At 35.1% G+C, this 14,323-nt stretch overlaps 1 protein-coding gene across 1 annotated transcript in view; it reads right to left on the bottom strand.

The window, feature by feature from the left end:
• The window catches only part of naa15b (N-alpha-acetyltransferase 15, NatA auxiliary subunit b), a 28,182-nt gene extending 15,209 nt beyond the window's left edge, over positions 1-12,973 (bottom strand). The window contains exons 1-5 of the mRNA NM_203321.2: positions 12,754-12,973; positions 7,384-7,468; positions 6,378-6,482; positions 5,027-5,184; positions 3,568-3,702 (exon numbers count right to left, since the gene is read on the bottom strand). Of these exons, the coding sequence (NP_976066.2) occupies positions 3,568-3,702; positions 5,027-5,184; positions 6,378-6,482; positions 7,384-7,468; positions 12,754-12,807 (537 nt within the window). The 5' untranslated portion in view covers positions 12,808-12,973. The remainder of the gene's footprint in view (positions 1-3,567; positions 3,703-5,026; positions 5,185-6,377; positions 6,483-7,383; positions 7,469-12,753) is intronic.
• Positions 12,974-14,323: the final 1,350 nt, after the last annotated feature.

Raw genomic sequence — 14,323 nt, 5'->3', positions numbered from 1 at the left:
TATGTATTTGAATCAGATTTTTCAGCAGCCAAATACTTAGCTAAAAAAAAATTAATAAATAAAATGAAAAAAAAAAAAAAAAAAAAATATATATATATATATATATATATATATATATATATATATATATATATATATATATCTTGCCACTGCTCAGCAATCAAGATTTCACTCTTGCTTTGGTCATATTACAGCACAACCTATTTAACACATTTTACAATGCTTTCACGTTCAAATTCATGACTACAAGAAAGAGTGCAAAAATCCTCACTGTGCAGACCCCCTAGTTTTTCAAGATTTTTTGCGATAGAAATTACGTTTTGTGGCGGTAATTCACAGAAATTTGCAGACAATTTTGCTATTAAAAAATATTTATAAACGTAAATAATTATATGTATTTACCATATTAGGTAGCCTACTATGTTAGGTGTGCAACCAGAAACAATGACACAATAAAAATGAAGCTTCTTTATTTTAGCCTCGGGTCGAGACGAGATCTAAAACAGAACTAAAAACAGCAGGGATTAAGCCAAAGAATGGTTGTATTACTCTTATTTTTATTCACGATCTTATTTTCTCTCAGTTTTCATTTCCTGGAGGAGTATCTGACATCCTGTCACACATGGGACATGCGTTAGGGCAGGGGTGTCAAACTCAATTGCTGGAGGGCCGAAGCCCTGCACAGTTTAGTTCCAACCCTGCTCCAACACACTTTACCTGTAGGTTTCAAACAAGCCTGAAGGACTCAATTAGTTTAATCAGGTGTGTTTAATTAGGGTTGGAACTAAACTGTGCAGAGCCCTTTTGGAACTGAGTTTGACACTTGTGCGTTAGGGCTTTCCCTACTGTAATACACCTAAAACATGGCTTGGCGTAAAACTCATCAATGTCAGGGAAGCGTTTTCTCTGGTTAACTGCAGGGGAAGAGTTAAACTAAACCATTTATCGATTTATCCTCATCATAATTCCAGCCATAAAGCACAAATAATTTCACTATACATGTAAATCACAAAAAATCTATTTGGTCACGTCCAGTGGCCGTCACCCTTGAACCAATCTCATCTTTTGTCTGTTCCATTGCTCCAACTATCTTTTGCAGTCTGAAGTACGTCAAAATCATGCCACAAGATATCTGCATCTCCTATTTGCTATGACTACATGTAAATCACTAGTGCTTCGTCTGCATCTGCTTACTACACAAGCTGAAAACTAACCACCACTTACTGACAGTTTTAGGGTGCCTTTTTTCAGTTTCACTTCATGCATTTTCTGTTCAGATAGCTGCATTTGGCCACAAAAATATGCAGAAGTTAATAACAGAAAGTTTCTAGTATATCTAGTAAGAGCTTGCTTAGCTGATTCAGGTGTGTTTGATTAGGGTTGGGGCTAAACTCTCCAAGACACTGGCCCTCCATGACCAAGTTTGGGCACTGCTGAACTAGGGATATGCGATCAATCGAAATCAAATCGCAATCGGAATTTGAAGCATTGCAATTAGTTATTCGCAAGAGGCTGCAATATGAAATGTATATGTATTATTTCATTTCCCTTGCACAGAGCAAATGCGTGACTGCCGGCTGTGTGACAGACTTACTAGCCAATTGAGTGAGCACACTTTCGTTCTGCTCAACCAGAATTGTGCAACTGAGCTATGCCCACAATAAAAAAACAAATAAACAGGAAAGCGGGAACAGTGGGATTATGGCATCTGCCACTTCAAAAACCTTTAATATACAAATATTAAAGAAATACAGCATTTGTAATATGGGAATATTTGGTTTTAAAGGCATAGACGCTGAACAAAACAGGGAATTTTTAAAAGCTGTTGCAGAATTGTTGCCACACCTTACAGATTGAGCTACTGACTACAAAATTAAATCGTAAATCAAATTGCAATCGTAATGTCCAAAGAAAAAATTATTAATTAATAAAAAAATACACTGCATTTTATTCCACATTATTTTTTACAGAACCGTAAATTTAGCATTAACATTTCATATTTTATAGCTTATATGGCAAATGACCAGTCAAAAATATTATGAAGAAAAAGGCATTAAACCACAGTACCAACACAAGTGTGTTTTTTAATATTCAAATAAAATTTTTTTTGCAGGCTAAATAAAATAATTTATTTAGCCTGCCAACTTGTAGTTTCCTGTTATGCTGCAAACCGATGAAAGGAAGTAAGAGCCTAATCTTGGCTGCCACAATAACCGTGTGCCATTGTGTTACCTCTGTTGACCTGAAGTGTCAGGTTGAAGTCTTTACAATACCTCATTAACCACTCCTGCTAACTCTCCCCATGCTCTTTCAAAGCTAACAGGGACATAAGAAGTACAGGTAGTAAGCCAACACTGTAATATAGAACTTCTTGTTTAACTTATAAAAAAAATGATAATAATACAATAAATAAATAAATAAATTTATTTAATACTGACATTACCTGACCAACCCATCTCTGGCAGTTTTTTATATTTATGTAGATGTTATGAGAATTTGTTAATTTAATAAAACGATTGAATTCATTAATCACTATTAAAAGTAAAATGTGGATAAAAACTTTAATAACATAAAACTGTCAAAAATACAAACATTATAAATTCAAACTGTTGAATGCACTGTTGAATTAAACTTTTAATTGTTTTTTTTTATTATTGTTTATGTAACGCAGTTTGAATTACCATTGTGTATGAAATGTGCTATATAAATAACATTGTTGCATATTAATTTAATTTCAATTGGTTTCAATGTACTTATTTTTTACTTTCGTTTCAGATGGTCAGTTTAAAAATCTTGATCGCTCACGGATACAGGCCTCAACATTTTGGCCAATAGACATCACGATGCTGAGCCTGCATCCCGATCATCTGCCCCGCCCCCATCGCAGCAGCAACACGCTTGCGAAAAATACACACTAAGACCCCATTTACAAGAATACTTCTAGAAACTACACTAACACATTAAGAAATGCCATTCTAAAATGGCATTTTATAACAAAAACGTCCACACTGGCGTTTCATCTAGCATTTCTGAAAAGCCCTCCTTCCACACTATACAGCTAAAAATTGGCCATCATGTGACCACACACACACACACACACACACACACACTGTCAAGCACTCTAGCATATAAGCACGTCTGAGCTCCAGGCAGTCAGAGGGTGCTTTGAACACAAAACAACACAGAGCAGTGCACGTCAGACAGTTTATCAAGGGACCTTTTTAATAAACCAAGTTTGTCGGCACCATTAAAACACAGATCACTCTGCCTACTCATTCGCAGAAAAAAGTGATTGACAGGTGGTAATTTGTGTGTAACTAGTAACAGGTAATTTGTGTGTCAGGTAGTTACAAACAATAGGCTACAAATATTTAATTCGTTATGAACTAATTAATTATTCATAAATAATTAATTCACCGCCGCCTACGACAAAGATGCCATCGTCCATAGTGATATTTTACATTTGACATCGTACGATGCTAAATTGGTTGACATCAACCCTAATTTTGACAGCCAATGAAAAATAACTACAGACTTACTTTATAGACCAGTTCTGCCTGTATTTACCTGTTGTGTTTTTCTAAACTCCTCAATGATTTTGGCAGCCATTTCATAGTCTTCTAAGAGATGATACGCGATGGCATAACCAATCCACGACGCCCGCTGGGCAGGACGCAACTGCAGCAGCTGATACCGCGTCTCCTGCAAGACAGTTTAAACAATGACACTCTGACATTCCCATTAAAAAGGTTTATGCTTTGCTGAATGCAGAGAAGAAACAGGATCCCTTTCAAATCAATGCATTAAAGTAGGGTTTAAAACTACAGAAAACAGTGAAGCCAGACTGCACAAAGCTCAAATCTAAAAGGTTTTCATTTCAGTGGTAGAAGCAGGTATCAGAGTCGCCGGAAGGCATGAAACATTAAACAGCAACTTTATCACAGTGTACAAGACAAAGAAACAAAAGACAGGAAAAGGACATTGCTGAGTCACTGCCCTGTACTTGACCTGTATTTGTTTTTTTTACCTTTACGTTGTGCAAAACTGGGCTCTCTAATGCAATGAATCTATTAACCTGATACTTTAGTATAGTTGCATATTAAAGCACGTAAAACATAGTCCAACAATAAAAAATGCACTGCTGTTCAAAAGTTTAAGGTTGGTAAGATTGTATACGCTTTAGATCAGTGGTCCCCAACCTTTTAATCACCACAGACCGGTCAACGGTTGTCAATTTTACAACGGACCGGTGTGGGCCGGGGGGGTCTTCACGTAAACACAGCTGCTGCTCTGGTGCATCCAGTTTAATCATGAACAATTCAGTGCGCATGCGCTAGTTGCAATTATGTTACAATCAAGATTTATATGCATCAAATAAATAACATCTGTGCCAAACATTTCATCTGACGAACATATTAACAATAATACAATCGTATAGCTGAATTAAATGTATGCATTGGCATGTTACAGCCCTAATGAGAATGATTATGTGAAACTCCATATAGATACATATTGTAATGATTTCGGGTACTCACTTAGAGATGCACGCACACATATATGCACAATCCTTAAATGGTCTGCTGATTTGGACTCTATAATACCGGTTTTATAACTTTAAACTATCTACAACAACCCCTGAGATATATTCTAGCGATCATTCTTCGCGCTCCGTGTTGGATTTTGGCATAGTCCATTTCACGTGAGATGGCGGGGGTGAGTGGAAGAAACCAAGTCGCGGGGGGAATATTTTCTACAGAAATGATTTATTATTTCTTATGTGGCCTGGTACCAATTGTTCCACGGACCGGTACCGGTCCGCAGCCCAGTGGTTGGGGACCACTGCTTTAGATAGAAGTCTTTCATGTCCACCAACGCTGTGTGTATTTTACAACTTATTATTATTATTAACCCCAACATTAAATCATTTCAGTTCCTAGACTTTTAAAACATTTTTTTTCTGTGCTGGCAAAGCTAAATGCAATTACACAAACACAAAAAGGTAGTGAGGAAACACACACACACTCACCCTGTAACCCTCCAGGTCTCTCATCTGGATCTGCAGCAGAGACAGATCTCGAAGGATCTGCAAGTTGTCTTTGTCCCATTTCAGTGCATTTCTGTAACACTTAATAGCCTCGTCGTACTTCTTGTCAGACCTTTGGAGCAGGCCATACACATGCCAACCTGAAAATGTCATGTTAAGGAAAGCAAAAAACATTGCAAGGACAGAATTCAACACTAGAGGACTGATGTCAGTCCAGAATTGAGCCCAGAGAAAATTCACAAGGTCTGAGATGTTTTGTTTTTTTAACCTGCACACTAAGCAGGGGGGGGGGTCATAATATGTTGCCAAATTTAATTGGCTTACGTTTGATATAATAATAAAGTGGCATCTAAATTCATAAAAATATAATATACCGTTTAAGCTGACAGTATCTTGGCTACATTTTCTAATTAAACTAAAGTTTTTTCCCTAACAAACAAAATAACGGTTGTTGGGAAAATGTTGACTTTAATAGTATTTTTGTAAACACTATATGTCAACTCCTGCTTTTAATAGAACATTCTTCAGAATATCTTGTTTTGTACTCAACAAAAGAAGGAAATGATGGTGTATGGTGATATAATCTCTTTAAAAGAACTAGAACAATTTCACAAAATGTGTGAGATGTTGGACTTGTGAAGAGGATTAATAAAATTGTGAAATCAATAACTTTAACTAAATCAATAACTTGCAATTCTACCTCATTTAACCCTGCTTTTATATGGCATAACCGTGATCATCACTGAAAATACAAATGCCAATTTTACCCACAGAACAGGATTAATGTCATATAGTTTGTTGTTTAATACTATTCTTTTTGCCATTTACTAATCCTATGAAATACTATAATAGGTTTAAAATCTTTAAACATTGGATGGCTCAATGGAAAGTACAGGGTCTGCTTGTTCATTTTTTGGTATTCTGAAAACACAGAAAGCCAATAAAACAACATATTAAAGTCCTGAAGTGGCCTATTCTATTATAAAATGGTAATTTTCTGTGTCTAACATGAACCTCTGGGATGTGAAGCATTTGGCTGTCAGCGAGGAAACACTGCACTATGTGTTTAGCTCTCCAAACAGTTCATGGTGTCACTGCGCATCATGGTCAGACACAGGGCAGGAATCTTGGCGGACATCCAGCATCCCACCGCCAGCGACAGGCTTCAAACTGAGACGAGTGTTAATTCTGGTGCTGTGAACATGAGGAAACAAACTCATTCCAACACATGGACCATTACCACACTCTGTTCTGAATACTGATGGGTTAATGCATTTAAATATCAAACTGAAAGCATTCATAAGCGTGTAATGGTCTCAAGCTCCAAGGATACAGACGTGGCTCTTCAGGTCATTTCGGAGCCCTCGGCGGACTAGTTCATAGGCTTCTTCTTTCTTCCCCAGGCAGTTTAGCGTCAAGCCCTTCATCGCCAGCGTCTCTACAATGAGCATAATCTTTAACCTTTCACTCATAGACCTAAAGTAAACTCAAAGAGGATAAATGATAGAGATAAAACCTGTTTTTTTTTTTTAAATCAGCAATGCTTTATTAAAAGGCACAGTGTGTACATGTATGGCTTTTTATTAAAATTCAGTTCATCTGGAAAGTATCTTTTTTCACATTGTCATTATGGGGTATTGCGTGTAGAATTTTGAGGAAACAAACGAATTTAATCCATTTCAGAATAAGGCTGTAAGGTACTAGATCTTTTTGTTTTGTATTTACTTTATGATTAAAGTTGTTGCATGTCTGCAGGTTCTTGCCCCCGAATTAGCGAGTTTGAACTACTTGTACAGCAAGTTAGAATAACAGGCATGTCTGATGTAAACAAAACACCTACGAAGAAACTCGACACAGAAGAACATAGAAATCCCATTGCCAGCTAGCATTTCCAATGAGTTATTGTCAGAGCAACACAAATAGAAGGCAGAAGAATAAATGCACTGCTACATGCAAGCCAGGTGTCGTAGTTTACATGGTTTCTGCAGGAGACATGAAGGATGTAGTGAAGATGACAACTCCCATGGTTCCACACTCAGTCATGGCATAACCAAACTTTGCATTTGTTTGTTGTGAATATGCACCCTCTAGCTGTGAAAATTTACAAACTGTGCCTTTAATATTAATTTAATGCTGTGCTATTTTAAAATGACATCAGAAATTGTTCCCAATGACTAAATATTTCAAAACAAAAATAAATGTTGACGTAAATTTATGCATGTTGAAGTTTTTTAGAACACATTTTTCTCACTTAATTAACATTGTTTATATCACAATTAACTTTGTATTAGTGATGTCTGGTTGTAGCCGTCACAAACACTTCCACCTGTGGTTCTTACCTCCATGTTCTGAGAACTTTGAATTGGAGAGGATCTGTTTGCAGAATTTCAGCCCATTTCTGTACTGCTTATGTTCGTAACATCTCTGAGGACAAAAACAGAGAAGAAATTTTAAAAAATAAATAAATATTAACATTATAAATCTTTTGTAATAAGGTAATCTAGACTAACTATGCACTGACAGCATATAAGGATGGTTGATTCATTAAAATTAAATCTTAGACATGATAAAGTCATGCACGATAAAGTCATGCACATCTTGCCAGGGAAGCGCATTTCTGTAATAGTAGTAAATCTATTTCAAAGGCCAGAGGGTGCTCTTGTGCACGAACTCCATAATACCCACAAAGAAACAACTTTGATCAATAAACAGAAGATTTTCCTGCTTTCATTGATTTAATGCATCAAATCACACGATTAGGAAATAATCCCACAGATGCATTTATTTCAAACGATCAACTGAAGATATTAAGTTGGAGTAAAAATATTATATGTGGAAATTTCAAATGCCTTTCAGATCAGATGTAGCAGGATTAACAGCAGAATAATTTTGAAGGATTATCTTGATTTCCATTTTGCATAGCTAGTCAATGTACCATGACTATGGTGTAGATGCAGCTCCATCTGAAAGCACTGAACATAAATAGGAATCAATTAATAATCAGTTTCTTCAAAAAAGAATATAGGCTGTGCAGATAGGCTAAGTGACTGTAGACTCTTAAAAACCTTTTCAAAACGATATAAACAAACAATAGATGCAGCTTTTTCTAAGTTACTGCTTTCTAAAGACAATCCAAAGAAGGCCTTGTACGCTTGATATTCACATACAGTCAAACACTCACTTGCACTGTCCCCTGCAAACCCAGTAAATGACGATAATTTACTCTGAGCAGTTCTATTTGGAGCAGCTTCTGTTTCCTCTTTATTCCACAGGCCTCTGCTCTGCCAGCAGGTGGTGAGATCACTAACATCACCTCATTCTGTCAGCAAATCTGCAATCTGCTCTTCTCCATTCAATAACACACTACTGAATCAGTGAGTTCACTTCAGATCAATCCAGTGCATCCTATAAACCATAGACTTCCAACTTAAACAATTAAAATCACATGCCAAGCCAACAATTCTGTGCAAGTACAACAGGATAATAAAGCACAAGCTACTCTTTTTAAAACACAACTTCAAGTTATATTAAACAATTTTGTATTAAAACAGGTTTTGAACAAAACATTCCACTATCAGTCAAAGAGAAGGTTTTTTATTTTTTTTTTATTTTTTTTTTTATTTCGTAACTTTAATTTGAAAATACATGATTAACCTTCCAAAATAAGTTTAACATTTTAGCTAGACAGTGAAAAATAATTCTGATAACATGCCAGTCAGACTCAGCATTGAAGTGCATTTACTAATTTGCTTGTTGGTTTTTTGAAAACATATAATATAGTAAATGTTGTTGTTGTTGTTGATTTTTAAATAATAAACCCAAACTATGAAAGCACTGAAATTTAAATTTTAGGCAGATACAGAAAATTCTGGACACATGACTGAAAATCGAAAGTACTTTTATAATAATTATTTTACTAAGTAAGTATATTGATTACTAAAAAAGTAGTTTTCTAAGACTTAATTTAAACTTAAATTATAATGATTTAAAAACAACAAAATAAACACTTTTTATTTTAAAAAGTAATTTTACTAGCGTTGCCATGACAGTAAAGTATCTTGTCAGTGCGTAATTTTAAGCCGACTTTGCTTCTCCAGTGAGCATGTGTAGTTCATGCATAGACAAGTATACATGTACATCAGCAGAATATTGAGTTACTGAAATGAATGGGCTTCATAGCGCAGTGCTTTCTGTGTCCACTTTGAAAGCTGCTTTACGCCATGCAGTAACAACAGCTTTAAGCATAATAAAACCAGTGATGCAATACAGCATAGGCTTTTTTCAGCTGTTATTTTTGGACAGTTCTATCTTTTGTCCAAAAAAACAGAAATAACATTTTTAATGCCAGAAATGCCACTTATCATTCATGTTCTTCATTTAAATGCATTATACTGTCAATTGACACAGCTCGTTGATAATTGTATTTTTGCCATTGTTGTAAGTGTATTAAAAAAGTTATGCTTTTACCTCTGTAACATACATTACATGCAACCAAAAACAAATAAAACATTTTAAAAAATTGGGGGGAAAATTTTATTTGATATCTATAGAATGCATCATTTCATGAGCTCACTCTACACACAGAAGGGACACAAACACAGAAACATGTTTTTAGTGCTGCTGTCCCACACCAAAATCAGTACAACTGCTTTACTATAGTATAATAACAGCACCCTTTTTGAAACGGTTAAAAGTATAACTTTTCTATTATAACTTATACTTGTGCAGACTTATGAACATTTAAGATGAATTTCATAAGGGCTGGGGACACGTTACTACTCCTCTGCAAAAAAAGAAGAGAACAACAACACAGAATGAAACTGAGGTACAACAGTTTGTATAAGGAACTCAAAATATCTTTAATACTCTAACATTAGAAAGCAGAGAATTAGAAAGCAACTCTGCATGCAGATGATCTTGAATACTTTAGACAGTGCAGACCCAGAGGTCTAAGATTGTTGGAAAGCATTCCAAACAATAGCAATCTAACATCTGCTGGCAGAATCAACAACTGACCACTGGAAACAGCATCTTTCCACATGAACCACCGACAATGCAATCATGCAGGACAATAAAGCAAAGTAAATTTAAATCTAGTATTTTGAGGATGTCTGTCTTAAGGCTTTACTCTCATTCAAATTCTGTTTTTTTTTTTTTTTAACAAAAATTCACATTTTTTTTTAAATCAGAATTTTTTAGAGGTTTTCACCTTTAGTATGACAGGATCATGAAGATTTACAGACAGGAAAGTGTGGGGAGCAAAAAGGAATGATCGGCAAAGTACCTTGAGCCAGGAATCGAACTCGTGTCGCCGTGAGTGCCTTGGTGCTGTGTGTCTATGCACTAACCCCAAGGCTGTTAACAGTGACATAATTTAAATTCTTAAACTGTATAAAAAATTATTTTAAAAAAAAGCAGCTGCCAGAATTCAAGAATGAGACTGGAGGATTAGTCTTGTGGAGGGAACAAAAACACAATGCTTTAAAGTTGACCAATAAATGAGTGCGAAATCTAAATCATATAGTTATCCAAGTTCATAATGTATTATTTGTATTGTATTTTTTTTTTATAAAACTTTTAGTATATACACACACAAGAGATAATTAGCAGACAAAATTAACAGAAAAATAGATTAAAATGTTATTGTACATTTAATGGCATGTGTTATGCTTTAAAATAATAGTGTATTATTACATAGTTCTTATACACCATTAGCTTTTAAAATCTACATCAGACTGGTTCAGTTTATAATGCAAACAAATATAGAAATAGGATCTACAGCACAAGCCTTTGAGAATGAATGTACAACTTTTAACACAAAACCAATGTGTTAAATTTGATGTGCAAATTAAACTTTACTAGAGCTCCAACCAAGTGCACAAAGATGTTTCAATACTTTCAAAATAAACAAATAACTATCTTTTAAACTCTTTCCATTACTGAAAAGGTATTTATTCAGTACACAAATTAAAAACTAACTATTTTTTCAAGCTTTTCTAAAAACTGCCTTTGACTTCAAACCTGCGGTACAAACCGATTTGTCAAATTTTGCATCTTTTAACCTCTGAATATTATCTTTTGCAAAATAAAGAGATGCATTTTTGGCTTTTAAACTGTTTGAAGTCACATATACCAACTCAAATGACTGGCCACATTAGACTCTACTATAGTACTTAATCTACAGAGCTCAGCATAATTGAGTACACCCCATTATTATTTTTGTATATTTCTCAGTCAATATAGGCAATGTATTTTGGTGCATTTAAACAAAACAGATTTATTAAACAAATATATTTATTAAAATTATATTTAAGTCACCGAATTTATATTTAGAAATTGAAAAATAATACAATTAAATTCAAGCAAAATATTTCAAAAAATAAATTACAACCTACAAAATTTCAACTAAATGTTTCCTTTTTTGTTTTGCTTTTTCCCCACGCTTTTTAAAAATTCTGCTTAATATTTTTCTATAACATAAATTCGGGTGTGCTCGTTTTTGGACTGATATCATAAGTTATTTTGTTAGATAAGTTCCAGATTTGGCTTTGTTACTGACTAATCTAATGTATATGCAAACATACAATATTGTATAGCTTCCTATTAAAAATATAAAGATAGCTTTGTGAGGAGTTTATTTGCATATGATGAGCACTGTATTTAAAGTAAACTTGTCAAAGTCAAAGTCAGCTTTACTGTCAATTCAGCCACATGTACAGGACATTTAGAGAATCGAAATTACGTTACTCTCAGATCCTAGGTGCCTAACATATAATATTAATATAAAAAAGTAGTTTTAAGAAAAAGAAATTTTACAATATATATTATTGTACATAAAATGTAGTCTAAAAATATACATAAGGAATAAAAAATTGTAAACAATACAATAACATTAAGGGTATATGGCAAATGAGTGCAAACCAGAGTTGTGCAGATAAAGAACAGAACACTTTATGATAAAAGAAAATGGTTCAAACAAGTGTCATGAAATATAAAGTAGGAAGTCAAAATGCACAACTACACTCATGAGTCAAGGATCCAAAACCTTTACAAGAAAGCAGAACAACATCCCTAAAAACGAAAAGGCTACATGCTTTCACGACGAACTGTCAAGTGTTTGTAGTTTTGAAGTTGAGCATCACTCAACTTTCAGCCTTTCCCTCAAAAGCAAACAACACAAACACTACGAACATGTTGAGCACATCTTACATTAACAAAGAACACACTAAAGCTCACTCAATAGTAAATCAGAATATTGTGTTCACTACGAAAGTCTTAAAAAGTGGTTTGCTGGATGAACAGGCCATAATGAGGCTGACTTCAGTCAGTGACATGCAACATGATTCACCCTCACTCCTTGATCATACATAAACTGAATAAAACCCTCAATTAAATTAAGCAAAATCAAATAACATAAACAATTCCCTAAGTTACAACCCCTGTTCGCCTTCGCCCTTCCACTGACAACCTCTTTCCGACAGCATTGTGTCTGTATGTTTAGCTACATTAGCACACTGACAGCTAGCAGCTAACAAGCTAAACGCTAACCTCCATTTAACAAAAATACACTCTTGATGGCTGAGTTTAGCACAATAAAAAGCAGTGGATCTGCAGAAGCATTAACTTTAGCTCTCTTTAACGCCAATGACAGCAGCTCGCGGGCTGTATTTGTGGGATGGATGTGGCTGTGGTGGAGCATTAGCACTCACCAGGATCCTCTTGAACAGAGCGTTTTCTTTGGGAGGCAAAGTGACTGTCGGCATCCTGTTCACTCTCTATTTCAGCACATGTGAAGCGAGTGCAGGTTTGAGAAGCAGCGTCTTGCCCGGTTATCACTCCCTTGTTCTCGGAGTCCTCGCTCGGCTCGATTTAGCGCCCGTGTCGGACTAATTAACCCAGCCCTCACGTGGTGACAGAAAAGCCCCCTTTGAGCCCAAAATGGCCGATGCGGCGCTTCTCCTCCGGGTCAAGCTGCTCCGGTGCTCGTCGCCTCGCGGACAGCAGGGGGCGCGTCATTTGTAGGTCAACTCTTTTTTTTTTACTACTGTTATGAATATGTAAGAAACAATGCCAAGAGAAATACACTCACAATATGCGATTAACACAGTGCAAAGTATAATTAGTTACCAAAATGAATCAAATTGATTTATTCATGGGTGATACGGTGGCACAGTGAATAGCACCATCGCCTCACAGCAAGAAGGTCGCTGGTTCGAGCCTTGGTTGGGTCAAATGGCATTTCTGTGTGGAGTTTGCACGTTCTCCCAGTGTTTGCGTTGTTTAGGCTAAATTGTCCGTAGTGTATGTGTGTGAATGAGTGTGTATGGATGTTTTCCAATGATGGGTTGCAGCTGGAAGGGCATCCGCTGTGTAAAACATATGCTGGATAAGTTGGCGGTTCATTCCACTGTGGCAACTTCGGCTTAATAAAGGGACCGAAAAGAAAATGAATGAATGAATGAATGATTTATTCATTGATTTATTAATTTATATAAATCCCATATACAATTTCCAGTAGTATCTGGATGCAGACTTGCACACGCAGTCTCAGCCATCCAGTCTCAGACATATGCACTTCATTTTAAAATACTAAATACAATTTACCCAGTACAATCTTTATATAGTATATTAAAATGTAGGACATCTGTAGTTTTTTCAATCCAGATAAAGAGAACCTTTGTCTTTTATTTATTTAATGCAACATTGTATGTTAAACAGTTGCTGGAAGGATCTAGCCAAATATATTTTTAAAATGGCAAAACTTAGTTATTATTTTACATTAAAAGATATTATTTTTTATTATGAAAACATATCCAACAAAAGTCTTGAATATATAATCTTGCCATTTTGTTGGCCAAATTTTACATACACAAACAGAAATTTGCTAAATCATCTCCCCCATGAACAGTTTTTTATATCTATTTAGTTTCTTTATTTCTACTGCGAAATTGTTGAAAAGCAAAAAATCTAAGAAATGTATAAATTATTATAAGTTTTTTTATTCCCCTGTTAATTCTTAAAATCATTGGATGTAGAAATGCTTTACATTTTATGTGTATTTAATTTTTTTTTTTTTGTTTATTTTTTACCATTGCTATATTAGCTTTTTTATGTTCGCCTTTTATTTTATGTTGTGTTGTATGTATGTTTGTGATGGTTTGTGCAATAAAAAAATGCACTCAATTGAGCCAGTGACCTCACTGTAAGGGGTAGGGTTAGGGGTTGGGTTGGGTTGGGTATATGCATTAAAAGCATTGCATGCAGTCTCAGCTTGCATCT

This window comes from Danio rerio, chromosome 1, assembly GCF_049306965.1.
Source record: "Danio rerio strain Tuebingen ecotype United States chromosome 1, GRCz12tu, whole genome shotgun sequence".
In the NCBI taxonomy this organism is placed as follows: Eukaryota; Metazoa; Chordata; class Actinopteri; order Cypriniformes; family Danionidae; genus Danio; species Danio rerio.
The sequence above is the reverse complement of the archived record's forward strand: the minus strand, read 5'-3'. Positions and strand labels throughout refer to the sequence as shown.